This window comes from Silurus aristotelis (assembly GCF_946808225.1).
Source record: "Silurus aristotelis genome assembly, chromosome: 19".
In the NCBI taxonomy this organism is placed as follows: domain Eukaryota; kingdom Metazoa; phylum Chordata; class Actinopteri; order Siluriformes; family Siluridae; genus Silurus; species Silurus aristotelis.
The window spans coordinates 2698955-2718691 of record NC_139592.1 but is presented as its reverse complement, the minus strand read 5'-3'; the positions used below and the strand labels follow the sequence as shown (position 1 = coordinate 2718691).

General features: G+C 38.8%; 2 protein-coding genes across 3 annotated transcripts; one reads left to right on the top strand and one right to left on the bottom strand.

The window, feature by feature from the left end:
* Positions 1-287: 287 nt before the first annotated feature.
* Positions 288-3930, top strand: LOC310742112 (proteasome subunit alpha type-7-B-like). The gene is made up of 7 exons (XM_083570758.1): positions 288-487; positions 1795-1921; positions 2230-2354; positions 2431-2553; positions 3005-3124; positions 3531-3593; positions 3673-3930. Exons 1-7 carry the CDS (start codon positions 392-394, stop codon positions 3772-3774), a joined length of 756 nt encoding a protein of 251 aa, XP_083426884.1. The 5' UTR covers positions 288-391; the 3' UTR covers positions 3775-3930.
* Positions 3837-9117, bottom strand: lsm14b (LSM family member 14B). Of its 2 annotated transcripts, none has more exons than XM_083570756.1 (9): positions 8834-9117; positions 7801-7964; positions 7490-7625; positions 6718-6894; positions 6350-6430; positions 5266-5427; positions 5039-5183; positions 4554-4721; positions 3837-4270 (listed from the first exon to the last, which is right to left on the bottom strand). In XM_083570756.1, exons 1-8 carry the CDS (start codon positions 8952-8954, stop codon positions 4556-4558), a joined length of 1152 nt encoding a protein of 383 aa, XP_083426882.1. In that variant the 5' UTR covers positions 8955-9117; the 3' UTR covers positions 3837-4270; positions 4554-4555. The 2 variants fall into 2 exon arrangements, with proteins under 2 accessions (XP_083426882.1, XP_083426883.1); XM_083570757.1 differs by having other exon boundaries at positions 6350-6424.
* Between the last annotated feature and the right edge of the window lie 10620 nt (positions 9118-19737).

Below are 19737 nucleotides of genomic sequence, written 5' to 3'. Positions count from 1 at the left end.
AATTTATTAGCCAGTAGTTTATTTATTTGTTATTTATTATTTATTTATACCACCCTTACACATCAGGCCAGCTCTCAGGAAAAAAGCAACGGCCCTGTGAAGAAAGAAAATTATAATAATAATTACGTCTTCAAGGTAACGTTACAATTAACGTTTGATCTAACCCAATTAAAAAAGCGCTATCTTAATATATCCTAACTAATGCAGAAAAAAAAATGAATGAATTTATGTGCAATTCCGTCTCCGAGCCGCAGGGAGGCGCTGTCAAATCTTTTCCAGTTTTCACTCCGAGTACTTTCACTTTTCCTTTTGAAAGCAGAATCGAAAAGCAGCGAGCAGCCGGTGTAAATACATCCAGATACGATTTGTAGCTGTGTGTATAAACTAAAGAATGAGTTACGACAGGGCCATTACTGTGTTCTCCCCAGATGGACACCTGTTCCAGGTGGAATATGCTCAGGAGGCTGTGAAGAAGGGTTCGACTGCAGTGAGTACAGTACACAATGAGATGAGACACCAGCACGTACAAATTTATCAAATGATCTGCAATTTACAGAGCTTATAGTTAAATTACTTTTATACACATGGGTGGGCAAAATACCAGATATCAGAAGGATCTCTGTAGTGTCTGTTGAAGGTCTTACTCAGGGCATTGGATCTAAATAGTCAGCAGGAATATATATTTAAGGAGACCTTTTTTTTTTTGTCAAGTCATCTTAGTCAGTGTGTTTTTAGATTCCGGCTACACTGATAAGATATGATCTTCTCCCAGCTCTGATATTACATCCAATTTTTTCAAACTTTTTCAATTAATTAATGAGTCTTAATTGAAATTTTTTTTTTTTATATTTTAAATTCTGAGAATATAATTTTTTTTTTTTTATAATGAAGACAAGGTAGGAATAATTAGGCTGAGGCTCTGGGTTTGAAAAGGTGAAGGTGCTTTTTACTTCACATATCTAGTAAATTCTTTCTTCGATCAGAGCACAAGGGTCAACCATGATCAACACACCTGAAGCAGATAGAGTTAAGGGCCTTTCTTAAGGGCTTGAGTGTGGCAGTTTGGTAATACCAGGGCTTGAACCCACAACCTTAATCACTGAGCTTCCACTTCCCAAAAGGTTTTCGCCTGTCCCAGCTTGTCAGAAAGCTGGGGTTAAAGCGCAAGAGGCCCCAACAGTGGAAGCCTGGCCGTGCTTGGGGTTTGAAAGCCCAACCTTATGATCAGTAACCCAGAGCCTTAACCACCACCGTCCTAATGCCACAGGGGGTGAATGGGGAGATAGCAGCTTAGTAGTTAGGCATTGGATTTTGGATCCGAAGTTGTCAGTTCAAATCCCTGCCACACCAAAATGTCACCAAAAATGTACCAAAAAGCTGCCACTGCTAGGCCCTTGAGCATGGCCCTTAACCCCAGTTGTTTAAATGGGATAATAGCATCAGCCAAATGCCATAAATGTAAAACCAATCAAAATAGGGAGGTGGTAGCTTAGTGGTTAAGGCATTGGTCTTTGATTCCAGAGGACGAGTACTAAATACCAGCTACACCAAGCTTACGCTCCTGGGCCCCTGAGCGAAGCCTTTAACCCCATAGCTGCTCAGTTGTGGATGCTCAGTGGTTAAGGCAATTTACTCTGGATCGTAAGGTCACAAATTCTAATCCCAGCCCACCAAGCTGCCAGTGCTGGTCCCTTGAGCAAGGCTCTTAACCCTCAAGTCGCTCTGGATATGGGCGGCTGTCAAATACCATAAATATAAAAATATAAATACCATAATATAAAAAGTTATTTTCAGGTCGGGGTGAGAGGCAAGAACATCGTCGTGCTCGGTGTTGAGAAGAAATCAGCCGCCATGCTTCAGGATGACAGGACGGTGCGGAAAATCTGCGCTCTCGATGAAAACGTTTTCCTGGCGTTCGCCGGTAAGCGAGTCTTAGTCAAACTAAACAGAGCTTCCAAAGAGATGGCATTTCATGTTTATTAAATATGATCATAAAACAGGTTTGTGTGTTAAGGACGATAAATGGCGTCATTTTTCTTTAATATCCATTCAATAAACTGGCTAATCAAGTTGTCTATTGGGTCCAAGTGAACAGTTCAGTCCTGCAAAAAAAAAATATAAAATAAACAAGGTAAGTAGAGAATCCAAGACCTAACGGAGACCAAAAATAAAAGAGTGTAAAATCTATCTATCTAGATACATACATTTAATTTTTCCTCTCGTTTACAGGTCTAACTGCAGACGCAAGGATCGTGATTAACCGAGCACGAGTGGAGTGCCAAAGCCACAGACTGACCGTCGAGGATCCAGTCACTGTGGAGTACATCACTCGCTTCATCTGCAACATGAAACAGGTAACACCTCCACCTTTACGGATAAACCAAGCAAACCTAGCGCAGAAAATTCACTTCATGCATGTATTCTGTGCAGCGCTACACTCAAAGTAACGGGCGAAGGCCTTTTGGGATTTCCTCCCTCATCATGGGCTTCGATTTTGATGGTACACCCAATCTGTACCAGACTGACCCTTCTGGAACATACCATGCCTGGAAGGTAGGGCGCCCCCTTTCTACAATACCATTAATACTTACTCAGGGAAATCTGTGACTTGTCGATTAACAAGTCCACTGGTGACAAGTCATCAATTTAGTGGCACGGTTAAGCCGTGTTGGGATTCTGCAATCACCTCAAATTTGCCTATTTTCCAAAAGTTTCCCATTTTACCACAGTAAATGACCAACAATTCTTTCAAATACATTACACAATGTTGCAGAATGTATGCAAAACAAATGAGATCTTTAGTTCAGCACCTTAACGGTTATAGCCACATAGCAAGTGTATCTGCTTTTAAGTGGAGGAAATTGTGAAAATTTCACAAAAACCGAAACACATGGCAGGTGACGCATGCAAGTCAACTTTAATACGATTTGCAGTTTAAATGTACAGGACATCAAGCTGTATGAACTGCCTCTAACAATGCCACAATGTGACTGGTCCTCTTTAGGCAAACACCATTGGAAGATCAGCAAAAACGGTTCGTGAATTTCTGGAGAAGAACTACAAAGAGGACGACATGGAGTCGGACGAGCTGGTCATAAAACTGGCAGTCAGAGCTCTTCTTGAGGTAACAAAAGGATTAAACTACAGTTGATACTGCAGTACGAGTCATCTCACTGTAGCATTTTACACATGTGCCTTATTTAAACCAATTTCCCAAAATATAACCAAATTTAATCAATTTATGTAATAGATCTCAGGTATGGAAAAAATTTAGGAACAAGTATACTTAAGGCATTTGGTAAACTGCTCATTTTATATAAAGCAGTTGAGGTTTGAGGGCCATGCTAAAGGGCCCATCATTGGATTCTTGGCACAGATTTGAACCTTCTCAACCTTCTGAACAGACTTTCGGTCAAATTAGCCGTTTATAGAATCTCATACATCTGAGCACTTTAGATTCAGGAAAACATTAGCATAATAAAACATGCTATTAGTTGAACACTAATTGATAAAACCTCCATGCTTTTCAGGTGGTGCAATCTGGTGGAAAAAACATCGAACTGGCCACAATGAAGCATGGGGAAACCATGAAGGTGGGCTAAGAGACAAATGTACCCCCAAAATTCCTTCTATCGAACGTGATTTTTCTAAATTGGCATTTCTGTAGTGTAGATTTTGGAGCCAGAAGAGGTAGAGAAGATTGTAGCAGAACTGGAGAAGGAAAAGGAAGAAGCAGAGAAGAAAAAGAAGGCAGCGACTGCAGCAACCTCCTGAACAAACTGGGATCCAGCAGCAAACAAGTTTTAGGCAATAAATGAAGGCACTAAAGGTCTGGGTTTATCAGCCATTTTCCATTTTATTAATAATGGATCTCTTTTGTACAAAGTCCCCAATTAATTCATATGCAACAAAAAGGAAACAAACCAAAAACAGCCTCTTAAATCAATGTTTGGGGAACAAATGCCAAAGGCTGACATGGATAACCATAAACAGACATTTTGCAATTCCAATATTTCAATCATAAAGCGTAAATAAAAGTGCTTTACTCAGACAGTTAATGTGCATCTCAGTTTGTGCAAACTTTTTTATAAACATTCATTTGCAATAAAGCAGCTATAGCAACAAAAAGACAATTCTGTTTGCATTTAATAGCAGTCACAGGTAAAGTGCAGGACCCCAACTGAAATGACGCAAGAGGAAAAAAAACAAAAAAAGGGAGGAGAAATTTTGTATATACAAATCCACTTGGTGGCTACATGAAAATCAAAATCTGCAAGAAAGGGGAGGGAAAAAAAAAAAAGTTACACAAGAAATATAAAATCAATGGGAAATTGTGGCATGCTGCATCAAAGACAGTTTGGTGAGAAAGTAGAGTTCACCATTACACCAATTTTTTATAAAAATAGTGTTTATACCACAGCAGTTATGAAATCATTTGAGAATAGCTTTTAATACTGTTTAATCTAAAGGATTTTATTTAAAAACGCGGAACCGCATACACGCTACAAACTAGTTCTAACTTTTTTACTAAAGAACTGCATTTTCTTGCTTACCATCACACTCTACCGCTCCCGACGGCAGGTTGAGCAGATACACGCTGATTCATTCCTCTTCCTCTCCTCCCTCTGAACCCTCCACGGAACCCACGGCCTCTCAGGAAACGACCAGGAACGCCGAAGGTCTCCACGTTTAGCTTGCGTTCCTCCGCCCATGTCGTACGTCTAAAACAAGGTTTAGCAAAACAATTGGCGAAAACTTCCCTCCCGGCATTGCAATTTCTCTATTTACTTTCATATCAGCATACAAAAAAATAAATAAAAATAAACCACTGGAGACACCAAACAGGTTCACGTAATCATTGCAAACCGTTTACTTGCCGATTGATTCACTTCCAGACCAAATGGGGTTTTGCACTTTTCGAAACACCAACAAGCTAAAAATAATCTGTTCCTTCATCAATTAGCAAAAGGAGCATATACAGACAAACTTTATTCACTCAAAAAAAAAAAAGGTACAATAAAATGCAGTTTTGAAAAACCTTGATTTGAGTTCGGAAGAGATGTTGTCAAAGAAGCTTTTAGACTTGTTGTAGAAGCACTTCGGCCCAAACGCATCTTCCTCCGCTGCTCCCTCACTGTTCTGGGTCTCCACACCAGAGTCGGATTTCTCCTTCTCTTCTTTATCTGCAGGAACACGCCCAGGAAAAAAGTGAACAGTAGTGAAATGGAGACGAACCGCCAACCAACACACGGCCTCTTTATTAACCTTTGACTTCAGCGTCACCTTGAACCTCCTTGACAAGCTCGTCTTTGTTGAACTGGGCGTTGGCGGATTCAAAATCGAAGTCCGACTCGAACTGAAGAGTAGTCGGCTTCGAGGTCCCCACGATAATCTGACCTCGGTTTCGATTCCGGGCTCGGCGATTGCCTGCAGAGAAATCAAGTTGACTCCTTTAGCTCTTTTCTGTTTGTCTCAAAGTCTCATTGTTAACAGAAATGTCAATTTAAATATGTTGAGCAAATACAATCAGCAGCCTGGGGTGATCGTGGCAAGGTAGACCCTTAGACAGTATGAAGAAGTAACCTTAAGGGAACCCATCCTCATTTGGGTGATAAAATCAAATACAAACCCTGGAGAATGAGAAATAAGAGCAGCGAATGATGAGTAATGTCCTTTCTACAGTCTATTAGTCAGATGGATTTGTTGAACCATGAGCTCTTTAATAAATCAGCACCTTTTGGGGTTTTTTGTATAAAGTTGTTTCTCTCGAAGTTTTTCTAAAATAAAAATAAAAAATAAAAAGACCTTCATGTGCCAAACCACCAACCAAATCACTTAAAATAATAATTTGCTATGAAAAACTGGCCAACAATCATGTACAGTCCATGTAGGATTGTGCTGAATGCTGCTATAGACTATAGTCATCAACTTCTGATCTGAACTACTGTGAGGTACGGCTTCATATTCACTTTAAAATGAAAATTGAATGACCAGAAGGTAGATAAACCAACCAGACTTAACATTGCTACTCAGGTCTTGCTACAATACATTATTTTGATTACAGTTTGTCGAAACCTGACCATATAACTTGATTTGTGCTCCTTTATCCACAAGGGTGTTGATAATATCAGGTACTGATGCAGGTGAGGAGGTGTGGGTGTTCCATAACAGGAAGTTCAGAGCTCCAATTTAATGCATCCAAAAGACACGCGATACAATTGTGCGTCTCCAACTTTGTGGTAACAGTTTGGGAAAGAAAATCACATACGGCTGGAAAAAATGAATCCAGTGTCCCAAAATTTTGCATAAACTAACCACAAGGATAATATCCATTTCATGGAGTAAGTACCTTGTCTTCTTCTCTGTGGTGGTCTGTTCTCATCATTAGCTTGATTTTGCTCTTGTACATCTCCTGGCTGAGAATCTATAGCTTTATTAAAAAAATAAATAAATAAATAAAAAAAATTCAATCACTAATTTAAAGATGTTAAACAAATCAAAGCCTAAGGAAGAAACTAGACAACTGTACAAAAGAAAAAGATTTTACAGCATGGTAGCAATATAAAGCTCCATTAGTACTAAAATCTGAACGTGCTCATCTGTGGAGCTTCTTTAAACTGAAGCAACAATATTCTCATTATATGTGCATGAGACAAATAAGAGCTTCCTTTCCTTCAGTAGATTCGGAAATTCTCCCGACTGTAACGGCGTTCTTACCCGCAGACATGGCGCTCCTCTGTGTCTGAGGACTTCCTCGGCCTCTTTGCAACCTGCCGCCCTCACGGCCCTGCTGCAACACCAAACCTTTCTTTGGAGCCGGTTGTTCCGCAGGCACCGTCTGGACACCCTGCTCGACCATAGGACCTCTTCTCAGAGGGCCGTGCAGTCCAGCACCTGGGGTGAAACGGCACAGACAATCAGCACGAACCAAAAACAATGAATTAAAAAAAAATAATAATAAAAAAAACTGGCAGTTCAACCACCATCTTATCGTACACAAGCCTGAAACCAAATATCTGTTGAAGTTAACACTCAGGTCCAGTTAAATGCTGGATTCTGATTGGTCAGAAAGTGCAGATTAAACATACAAACCTGTAGCTTGTGTTGCATCACAGGACCATTTTAATAGCGACTGATTTGCGGATGTAACATTACAGCATTATTTTAGTGTAACTAATCGTATAGTGGAGACTCGAGTCAAAGCTTAGTAGCAGTCAGTAAAATTACTACATTTTCAGGACAGAAGCATATACTTAAGTTTCTCCTGTAACATGACTCATTTCTAAGAAAACGTTACACAAAAAAATTTGCTAATGCACATTCCATAAGTAAAAAAAAAATTTAAATGACAAAAGGAAACTACAAAAATACGACTTTAAATGCATGAAAATACAATAAATCTTAAGCCAAGAGAATCATCCTCACTTTTATAAGAAATAAATAAATATAGCAGTCAACTTAAAGGAATGTCATGTTGATAAACCCTCACCCAGGCTGAGGGCAGCAGCATACTGCTGGTTGAGCAGAGAGCCGGCAGCGAGAGGGTTATAAGGTGGCATCATGCTCCTGTAAGGACTATAACCTCCCTGAGTGCCATATGGTAAAGATGAACTTCCCACAGATGACTGAAAGACAAGGAGAGAATTACTGAACCAAAAAACCAAACAAGAGGAGGCTCAGACTACATGTCGAGGCCTTGCCCATGGGCCCATAAGTGGCAGATTAGTAGTGGGATTTGAACACACGACCTTGTGTTCACAAATCAAACCACTGAGCGACTCGTTCCCGAATAGGTCTAACCTGAACAATTGCTGGATCCTGAGGGAGACTGTGGTGTAGCTTCGGGGGCTCACAGACCGTAATGTCCTTGATGTCACTTCCTCGGAAGATGATGTAGTCGAATACCTCCTCCCGTGGCGGTACGGGCCGATCTGTGGGTCGGCCCTCTGTGCCAAAGGACCTCACTGATCACACGGGTATAAGTTACAAACAAAATGTTCACATAGGGAATAAATCTTACATCAGTGATCCAAGGCCTAAAACAGGGCTGTACACTGTCAGCAAACGTAGCAATACTTCGTAGTGACTTAAAATATTAACACTCGTGATTAGAGCTTCAGGGTTTTGGCTGGAAAATGTCTTGCCCTTTATTTTTTTATTAGAAGTCACTCAATTTTTTGGAACTTTAGTAATCGAGCATGCTAACGATTATTTCATCTAATATTCGGATAAGTACTTTTATCAAAAAGCAACAGTAAGAGAAAACAAACAAGTAATTTGTTTCTTCTTCAAAAAATCTTGATCGCTAAAATTGCATACAAGTAAAAACTAAACGCTTTTAATTGCCACATTACATCAAAATACAAACAGTTGTGTCCACTTCCAAATTACTTTAAAAACTGTAACTGCACTGTGTGTTTTTTCTTTATGGTTTAGTTTGAAATTATCCCCAAACATTGGAAACTTTCTGGAATCACACTTTCACTCAAAAGGATCTACTGAGGAATCCTGTAGCCTTAACAAAAAAGAAAAAATTCACAACTCATTTTCTTTACTGAATGACACTGACGCAGCCACACGCAGAACAAAAACATTTGAGGAAAAAAAATAAATAAATAAATTGGACTGGAAGACATCCGGGGACTTTGGCAGAGCTGACGGTCTCCACACACCTGATGCAAGTAATTAATCAGCTAATCAGGACCATGGAAAGCGCTGGTCACGTGATCAGAAAAGCCTCTTCACCTCAACCCCTGCAAATCCCCCATTTACAAAAGGGAAAAAAAAGTACAAAAAAGGGGAAAAAAAAAAGAGAAAAAGAAAGAACTCGTACCTTTAGCCAGAGCCACGGTGGAATTGTCGGTATCGATGGTGTATAAAATTCCCTCATAGCGGATCTGCGCTTTGGAGATGAGGCTGATTTTGCTGCCGATGTACGGCGTGCCCGTGCTCATGTTCAGCACCTGGAGCTTTCAGCGTTCTGGGCAGGAACACGGTGAGGAACACGTTCAGAAAAGCAAGAACCTTCACCACACACGCCAATTATTATTAAGCATAAACCTCCACCACGTCTTCCATCCTCGAAAAAGAAACATGGAGAGGGAGGAGAAGAGGCGCAGCCATATTTATAAGGCACCTGCGGATCAAGCCACGCCCCCTCGTTTGCACCTTCACACCTGGGCCGCGGCACCATTTCTGTATTTATTTGTTTGTTTGTTTGTTTATATGTAAGTATTTGAAAACATATTATTGATAATAAATGTAAGGCATGAATATATGTATTGAATATAAAGTCTGAATAAATAATAAAATCGAAATTCTTATTCTACTTATTATTATTAATAATAATTAATATTATTATTATTATTATTATTAATAATAATAATAATAATAATAATAATAATAATAATCAAATATCTTACTGTAGTCATTCATTAGCACTATCTTAGCATTCTAAGTCTTTTGATTTTTTTTTGCTGATTTAGTTGCGTCCTATCAGAGTACCAGCCAATCAGAATCAACCTCAGTCCCTCCGTGCCACAAATCTCACCAATCAGAATCGTCAAAAATCATATCTGTCCAATCAGCGCATGGGGCGGGCTGAAAAGGTGTCCATGACTCAATTCCAACGCGGAAGTATTTTGATTAAATGAAGTTAATTACAATAATTAATTACTTGATCACTTTGTCTTTTAGGCAGCATCTAAAATTAAACATGCACAAATGCGTTACAATTGCCCCCTCTTGTGGCCAAAGGGAGGTTGTACAGACAGACTACAGCTCTGGGATTGTGTTATACGCCTAAAAGATATGATGGGAATTACAATGATTACAATGTTCTGAAGAACCATGTTTTAAACGCATTTAGGTGTTTTTTAAGATACATTCCAAAATGTGCAGATCAGGGAATTCTTCATGGATCCAAGGATGAAAAGATGTGTCTTCTGTAATATAATAAATCAGAAGTACTCTAGGGTCAGGGTTGACTTTTACATTTATAGCATTTGGCAGATGCCCTTATTAGCGATATACATTTATCTCATTTATACAACTGAGTAGCTCAGGAGCCCAGGCGTGGCAGTTTCCATCAGAAGATGAAACGACCCAAACCGATTAAACACGAAGTGTGCTGAAGAACCTGAGTGTTATTTTTTACTTGTCGCCTCTAAAACACAGCATCATCTCATCATAAATGAGAAAGTCAAAGACCTAAACACCATCACAGGATTTGAACATGTTAAAGGTTAATCTGAGCTTCTTGAAGCCGCTCTTATTCTTTTTGTAGTTTTATAATCTCGTCCCAAAACAACATATTTTCACAACATTGTCCATTTGGAAATACACAAACACCATATGAACCCACATGTGGTTTTTCCCCAAACTGTTACCTCAAACTTGGAGGCACACAACTGTACAGGAAGCTTTCACTCGAACTAGAAGACTCGAACCACATTCTTCGGGAAGAATGTGAACGCTGACTGCACCCCAGGCCTCCTCACCTTCTTACCTTCAGTACCTGATTTTACTTACACCCTTGTGGCTAAATGAATCTCCATGACATCTAGTGGAACATCTTCTCAGAAGAGTGGAGGTTATTATAACAGCAAATAGAGACTCATTGTAGAAGAAGATGTTAAAAAATAAATCACATATTAATCTTATGCCCAGGGGTCCACAAACATTGGTCTATCTATCTATCTATCTATCTATCTATCTATCTATCTATCTATCTATCTATCTATCTATCTATCTATCTATCTATCTATCTATCTATCTATCTATCTATCTATCTATCTATCTAATCATCTATTCAGACTGCAGTTCCACAATTCACCGTCAGATGTCACTGTTGCCTTACACATATACTTCGCTGAACACGCTCCCTAGGCATTTCACCTCCTTAAATAGTCTTTTCCATTCCGAAGGCATTTTTGGGACGGAATCTGAAGGAGTGTTACACGTGCCCTTCTCAGAGAGGACTAATTATTTTTTGGCTAATTAACACGACTCGTATCTAAAATCCCCACTGAGTTTCATTACAATGGGTTCGTGCAGGGAACTGTGCATCGGGAGACATATTGTGTGCTGAAGTTTCTCTGGTTTTACACTGGACTGGATTATGAGGAAAAATGAGCCAAATAGTAGATGAATTAAGCGTGTGGGCACAATTTGAAACCGATAGCCACATATTTTCCTTTTATTCATATGAGCTACATGAGCTTCATAGATATAGATTCCAACATGCCATAGATTTTTCAGCTAAAGAAACGATGAGCTGAATAAAGTGCTTTCGAAAACTAAACTCAAGCACGATGGCGGTTCTTGTAAATAGCCAATCTGTCACACTTATTAGCATATGTTTTCTGCAACTGTAAAACAGGTCATTTCGATAGCGAAAGCTTTGCAAATGCTGCAGGAATGGCGATTAAAAGATCAATAAACGATCTATAAACAAGTATGTAAAATAAAGAAAGTTAGGACGGCGGATGTGAGCACCTGGAGTGAGCACGTTTTCATAAGGAAATACCCTGTGCACGTGAATACTTTCGTGTGTTTTTAATTCACGGCATCTCACTATCGTTTTTATTAACCCAAACGCTGCTACTGGTCTGCGCTCAGGTTGGCCTTCCTCCCACTCCTCATTACTCATACTGTTTAAAAACTGGTCGGCTGCTATAGGCTGTGATAAATGCTACCGGATGTCATGACCAATAATAGCGGCCTTGTGGTATACGTTTTCACACGGCTGCAAAGTATAAGGATTTCCGCTTTTTCGTTTTTTATGCTTCAAAAAGTATCCACACAAGCATTTTCACACAATGCGGCTAACTGCAGCGTTGGCGAAAGCTGCACCGAAGCAGACTCAGCACACGTCTCTTGCACAAAAACCTGTTGTTATTGTGGGTAAGAGCCACTCAGAATATGTCTTCGACAGATATTCAACAGCAGCAGAAAAGCAAGTGTTACCTCCTCTTCGAGTAACATCGCCGATCTCGGTCTCGACATGTTCTCGAAATTAATCCAATTTTGTTTTCTGGTGCATCAGAAATATGCAGAGGACTTTTGAGTCATGTTGTAGTGGTAGCTCAGTGGTAACTTCGGAATTCGTAAAGTTGCTTTAGAAAAGGGCATCTGCCAAATGTTGTATCTGTAATGCTAATTTTTGCTCTGGCAAAAACATAATAGAGAGACTGGACTGACACACAAACACACACACACACACACACACACACACACACACACACACACACACACACACAAACATCTAGCAACTTTACTCTAAACCAGTTGTTGTTAATGTCACTAAAATGTTCACATGTACGTTATTTATTATAATATGGACAATATCTTTGCACTTTATTCCACATCCGCATTATTATATCCCTGTGGTCCTTGGTGATGCACTTTTACTTACTGTGCATGTAATATAGTGCTGTGGTTAGGTCCACTAATGTCTGAGATACCTCTATTTTGTCTTATGAAGCGTCTTAGCGCACCAGCTCTGTATAACTGAAATGACAATACAAGTCACTGAATCTCACATAACATGTCAGTTTCAATTTACAGTTAGATAGAATATTTCCAAACCAAACCAAGCTAAAGCTAGAGAATATTCCTAAACCAATACCAGATAAAACTAAAGAATATTCCTAAACCAAACCAATCTAATATTATAAGATATTTCTGAACCAATCCTAGCTAAAACTAAAGAATATTCCTAAACAAATCGTAGCTAAAACTAGAGAATATTCCCAAACCAAACCTGGCTAAAACTATTCCCAATCCAATACTAGCTTGTAGCTAAAACTAGAGAATATTCCTAAACAATACTAGCTAAAACTAGAAAATATTCCTGAATCAATCGTAGCTAAAACTAGAGAATATTCCCGAACCAAACCTAGCTAACAATATTCCCAATCCAATCCTAGCTAAAGCAAGAATATTCCTAAACCAATTGTAGCTAAAACTAGAGAATATTCCTAAACCAAACCAAGCTAATATTATAAGATATTTCTGAACCAAACCTAGCTAAAACTAGAGAATATTCCCAAACCAAACCTGGCTAAAAATATTCCCAATCCAATCCTAGCTAAAACTAGAGAATATTCCTAAACCAATACTAGCTAAAACTAAAGAATATTCCTAAACCAATCGTAGCTAAAACTAGAGAATATTCCCAAACCAAACCTAGCTAAAACTATTCCCAATCCAATCTTAGCTAAAACTAGAGAATATTCCTAAACCAATTGTAGCTAAAACTAGAGAATATTCCTAAATCAATACTAGCTAAAACGAAAATATTCCTAACCTAATTGTAGCTAAAACTAGAGAATATTCCCAAACCAAACCTAGCTAAAACTATTCCCAATCCAATCTTAGCTAAAACTAGAGAATATTCCTAAACCAATTGTAGCTAAAACTAGAGAATATTCCTAAATCAATACTAGCTAAAACAATAACGCATTTATAGTTACATTGAACTGTCCGATCATGTGCTGGACTTAATACTGTTAACCATCTCGAACAAGAAAATGGAATATGATCCATGTTAAAATGATTCAATGATGAAGAAACTCAACCCACTGTGTCTATCATGTAACTTAGTTGAAATCTCTGGTCACATCCAAGATCTGAATATCAATTCGCAATGTACAATGTATTAGATCCGAGCTAAGCTTCATCATTTTCCTTGTATAGCATTTTGCTATTAAATCTTTAGAGGTCTACCATTTTTCCATAGGCTATGGTTAACTCCAGGCCCGATCGCGGTCTATTTTCAAGCAGCTTAGATAAACACAGCTGTCAGATTACAGTAATAAATTGACCTTAAAAGCAGGTTATTAACTGCTTCAGTCAGCATGGCTTCAATCGCGGCTAAAATATTTATAAGGTGACATGCATAATTGCTGAGCGCTGTTTTTTTTTTTCTTTTTTTTTTTTTTCCTGAGGCAGAGTTCAAAGGGAAGGTTTGATCATTTGATTTCTTGCAAGAATCAAGGCCTGGTTTCTAAACATGTCAAAATACTTTAACGATCGCTTTATCTAAACCAAGCGTGAGGCAGGAGTGAATCATGTTTCATGAAAAGTCAGTTTTTACAGGTATCATGTTGAAAAATTCCCCTCAGCCCAGCCAGGAATATGATGCCTTTGATTAATATTTCTGTCTACATGCATAAACCAGACTGACATCTTCAACATTGTTGTTCGTATAACCGAATTAAACCTAAAGGTTAATGATGGATGAAGAAAAAGAAAAATCAAGATTCCTAGAGAGCTACATCACAGCAAGACTTAAAATAGCAGCGATAATTAGCTGCCGAGATCAGGCAAAAGTGTTAGATTTCGGGGGAAAAAAACCCACATTGAAGACAGAACCACTTGGCATGGAGTGTGACCTTTCTGATGTATAACGGAATTAGGCAGAGAAGACTGATGAGCAGACGGAGCAGCTGGAGGCACGTCTCATCTTTATGCAGCTGAAACGCTACGTTCAGAGTGATGGAGTTGCATCTGTGCTAATCGCCTACAGCTAACGCTGCTAACATTAACAGTTCATGGCAGAGGAGATTAAAAAAGATAGAGAACTCTGTGTTCTGCGTTGTATTAACTTTATGTGCTTATTTTAAACACTCGGCTATAATTTTCTAATTTGTTACGGCTTCCGTATAATTTTTCTATAAAATATGTTCGGTCTGAGCACGCTGATATGTTTGGAATTAATCATTTTTACCCTGTGTTAGGATGACATCACTGGAAGACAACGAGTGACATGGACGAATGAGCACACACGAGGCTGGCTGTTCAACTGGCAAAGCCACGTCGTTTTTGTTTCTTGATTAGCAACTCAAAAGAAGAGTTAGAAGACACCTAGAGTAACCGAGCTAAGTCAAACCAAACCAATTTAAACAAATGTAAACCAATTTAAATAATGCTAGAAAATATTCCCAAACCAAATCTAGCATATCTTCCCGTGGGCTCACCACCTGCAGGAGGGACCGTAAGGGACGGTGCTGTGAGGATTGGGCAGTAGTCGAAGGCGGGGGCCTGCTTAGACTGCTGCCCCCGCGACCCGAATTACGGATAAGCGGGAGAAAATGAATGAATGAATGAAATCTAGCATATACTGCAGAATATTCCCAGACCAAACTCAGCTGACATTATAGAATATTTCCAAACTAAATCTAACTAACAACAGAGAATATATTTCCAAACCAATCCTAGCTAACACCAAATAATATATTTCCAAACCAATATATTCCCAAACCAAAGCTAGTAAAAACACTAAAAAACATTCCAAAACCAAATCTAGCTAACACCAGATAATATATTACCAAACCAAACCTAGTAAACATTAAAAAAACATTCCCAAACCAAATCTAGCTAACACCAGAGAATATATTCCCAAACCAAATCTAGCTAACACCAGAGAATATATTCCCAAACCAAATCTAGTAAACACTAGAAAACATTCCAAAACCAAATCTAGCTAACACCAGAGAATATATTCCCAAACCAAACCTAGTAAAAACTAGAAAATATTCCTAAACCAAACCCAGACAAAACTAAATACTTCCAAACCACACCTAGCTACAACTAGCAAATATACCCAAATAAAATCTAGCTAAAACTAGAGAATATTTCCAGAACGATCCTAGTTAACTTTATTAAAATTAATGCATTGCTACTTTGATAAAACTGACTGTTTCCAAATAGAAAAATACCAGCAACCTTAATCTAATTTAACACAAAAACAGTAGTCGAACATTTACTTAATGACTATCTGCTAACAAACCTCACAGCTCTAGACTGTAATATGGAGAGTGAAGTGATAAAAAAGAAAAAGGGTACTGTAGAAAGTTATAGCATGTCCGCTAAAAAATACGCCAATAAACCCAGAGTGAAAATGTCATCGTTGCATCTCAGGCCGCCAAAACCCCAAAAACATCCTATGTTTCTCTCACAGTAATTGAACAAATTAGCCGTGAACATCTGTTACCTGTTAAAATGACCTGCTTCTGTTTTACTGCCTCGGACTAGAGGTCCGATAACATCTGCACACACAGATGTTAGACGTCCCGGGCAGCTCATTCCCTTCTCGACGTTCAATATATCACGACAAACATAATTACCCAGACATGTCTTTTTATTAGCGACTCAGCGCGCGCTGTAGTCCTGGCACTTCGTACTTGTAGGTTTGCCTTTGGCGAAGTTGTAAAAGCAGAAGGTTACCTTCAACGACAGAGACCAAACACCAGTGCTGAAAAAATATCACCAACGTCCGTGTTGGACTTTCACCATGAAACAGAAGCTATTAAAAGTCAGTGTTTATGACACGCAGAGAAAGGCCTTTTCCACTGTGCATGATGGTTACTCAATATACACAAAGCATATTGGACTTTTCTCACTTTATTTCTGCTTTCCAACCGGCAATTTTTTTACTTTGAGAAATGGAAAAATAGAAGCTTTTGAGGAGCCATGATGTGCAGTGACTCTTGATTTGCATCTGCCAGGCTCGAGCCTCAGGGTCATTTCACACTCATATAATCAAACTGCTCTTCATCAAAAACAACAAAACAGCAAACAGAAACATAAAACCAGGTCCGGACATTTCATGAAGAAAAATTGAGAATGGTGCTTGACGATGCAAAACTCGTCACTGACATCACCATCAACAACAAAACAAAGATTAACAAAAATACACAAGAATTCTACTAATAATATTATTTTATCACCCCCACCAACACCACCACCTGCACTAGCAACACCACCACTCCCACCAAAAAAATAAATAAATACAAAAAAGCTACTACTAACATTACTACTAATACTAACACCATCCGAACAAAAAACAAACAAACAGTATCATAAAAATATGCAAGGGTACATTTACAAGTATGGCATTTGGCTGACACCCTTACCCAGAGCAATTTACAATGGAGCAGTTAAGGGTTAAGGGCAGCGATGGCAGCTTAGTGGTGCTGGGACTTGAACTTGGGACCTTCTGATTCAACTTCCAAAACTACTAACATTACCTCTACAACTACTACCCTGCCCCCAACAACACTACCACCCCAACCAACACCACCACACCCACTAACAACACCCCCACCCCAACCAACATCACCAATACCACTCCTGCCCCCACCACCATCACCAGTCAACACCACCACACCCACTAACAAAACCCCTCTCGAAAACACCACCATCCCAAACAGCACCACCACCCCAACCAACATCACCAATACCACTCCTGCCCCCACCACCATCTCCAACCAACACCACCACACCCATTAACAACACCCCCAACCGAAAACACCACCACCTCAACCAACATCACCAATACCACCCCCACCAGCACCCAAACCAACACCACCACCCCTAATAACAACACCATCACCCTAACCAACATCACCAATATCACTACCACCCCCACCAACACCCAAACCAACACAACCAACAACACCGCCAGCCTAACCAACATCACCAATACCACTCCTACCCTCACCAACACCACCACACCCACTAACAAAACGTCTCCAAAACGTCCTACATGTGCTGTTCCTCTATTAAACTCATTTGTCCCTCTAATAAACTCATTTGTGATGAATATTAACTACTGAATTAACTGTAAACAAGCAGCTACAATAGAAACTAATATCAAAAGCTGAATTTTTTTGCCATCGAGTTCAACTCAAGAAAGAAAAAATAGAAACTGGAGACACAATAATAATGTATATGGAATCAGGATCTAACGTGTTTGATTCATTTTTATAATGATGTTGCTCTAAAAAATTGCATGTAGACACTGATTATGAGAATGATGTAAAAATATAGCTATTCAACCTGAAGTTTCAGTGTAGCTAGACTTAGCTCGAAGGCAAAATGCTAGCTAAATAATTTTTCTTTGTTTCTTGAATAACTTTGATGAATATCATTTTAAAGGATTTTGTTGCAACATTCTGGCAACCCTGCCAGCTAGGTTTATTATATCTCGAAATGTTAATAATAGAAAAATTCCCCCACAATGTTCTCTATGCTACGACGCTCGTTAACTTATACATACATCTTTATGAAAAGAATATGATATCAGGTTATCATCCGTATTAATTATATATTTTTTTTAATGCACTTTAAGCTTATTTATGTCAGCTGTAATATTAAGAAAGTAATAAAAAAAGACAAAAAAACCTACACACTCTAAGAGCTCGGTAAAGAGAGCTTCGGGCTAGCATGGCTCCTGCAGTTACTGTGTAATAACGTTAGCGTTAGTGAGCTCGGGCAGAACTGTCCAGATGAAATTGTGCTGACTGCATCTCAGATTAGATCACTCAGATCCTAAACTCGACTAGAGGGAGAAAAATGGCGAAAGCCAAAAGGAGGATATTCGAATTAAGGCGGTGAGGACAGAAAACATCCTACCCCTGTCTGCCGTTTTTCTATCTGAAGCATGCGCTGATTTTTCTTCCTGTGCAGTAAATAACATGAAATCAATCTGAATTTGCTGTCAGGTTTTTTTTTTCTCCATGATGTACATGATGATGAGTGAACAGATTATTTACTGTATAATGTAGTACTGCTATTCAGTCTCATGATACTCAATCGAACGCAGTACCAGAATCTTCACGATCCACTTCGTCTGAGCCTAATAACGATTTATATTTTATTACAGATAAAAAAGTACCATACCATTCTATAATACAGAAAGATTGTGTTGGAAAAATGCTTTGGTATAACAGGATTAAAGCACTTTACATTTGTGAACGCTTTTACTTTAAAATTTAATCCAGGATTAATCACTATTTAAAGCACAGTGTCTGATTATTGGTGTCGTAAATTGAAAAATATACCCAAAATCAGGAAAAGAGGAGAAAATCTTCCAAAACCAAACTGAGCTAAATCTAGAAAGTATTCCCAAACAAAACTTACTCAAAAGTATAAAATCTTCCCAGACAATGCTTAGGTAAGGACAAGAAAATATTCTCAAAACAAACCTAGAAATGATTAAAGAATATTCAAAAACAAACACTGGACAAGAGTAGAAAATATTTCCAAACCAATCCTAGTATAGACTGGAGAATATTCCTAAAATTAACCTAGCATGTCTAGAGAATATTCCCAAACCAATCATAGCTAAATTTAAAGAATATTCCTAAACCAAAACTAGCTAAAATTAGAGAGTATTTCCAAAACAAACTGAGCATAAACTACAGAATATTCCCAAACCCAATCCTATCATAAACAAACACATATTCCCAAACCAAACCTAGCTAAGACTAGAGAATATTCCCAAACCAAAATTAGCATAAACTAGAGAATATTCCCAAAGCAAACCTAGCATAAAATGGCGAATATTCCCAAACCAGACCTAGCATGGACTAGAGAATTCTTTCTTTCTTTCGGCTTCTCCCATTAGGGGTCGCCACAGCAAGTCATCCGTATTCGTGATCCGCATGTTCGATTTGGCACATGTTTTACGTTGGATGCCCTTCCTAACGCAACCCTCCCAATTCATCCGGGTTTGGGACCGGCACTAAGGGTGCACTGGCTTGTGCAACCCTAATGGCTGGGTTCCAGCAATGACTAGAGAATATTAATATTAATTAACCAAACAGCATAGACTGGAGAATATTCCCAAAACAAACCTAGCTAAATCAAGAGTTTTTTTCCCCAACCTAAACGTAGCTAAATCTAAAAAATATTGTAGCATGAGAGAACTTTACATAATATAATGGAAAA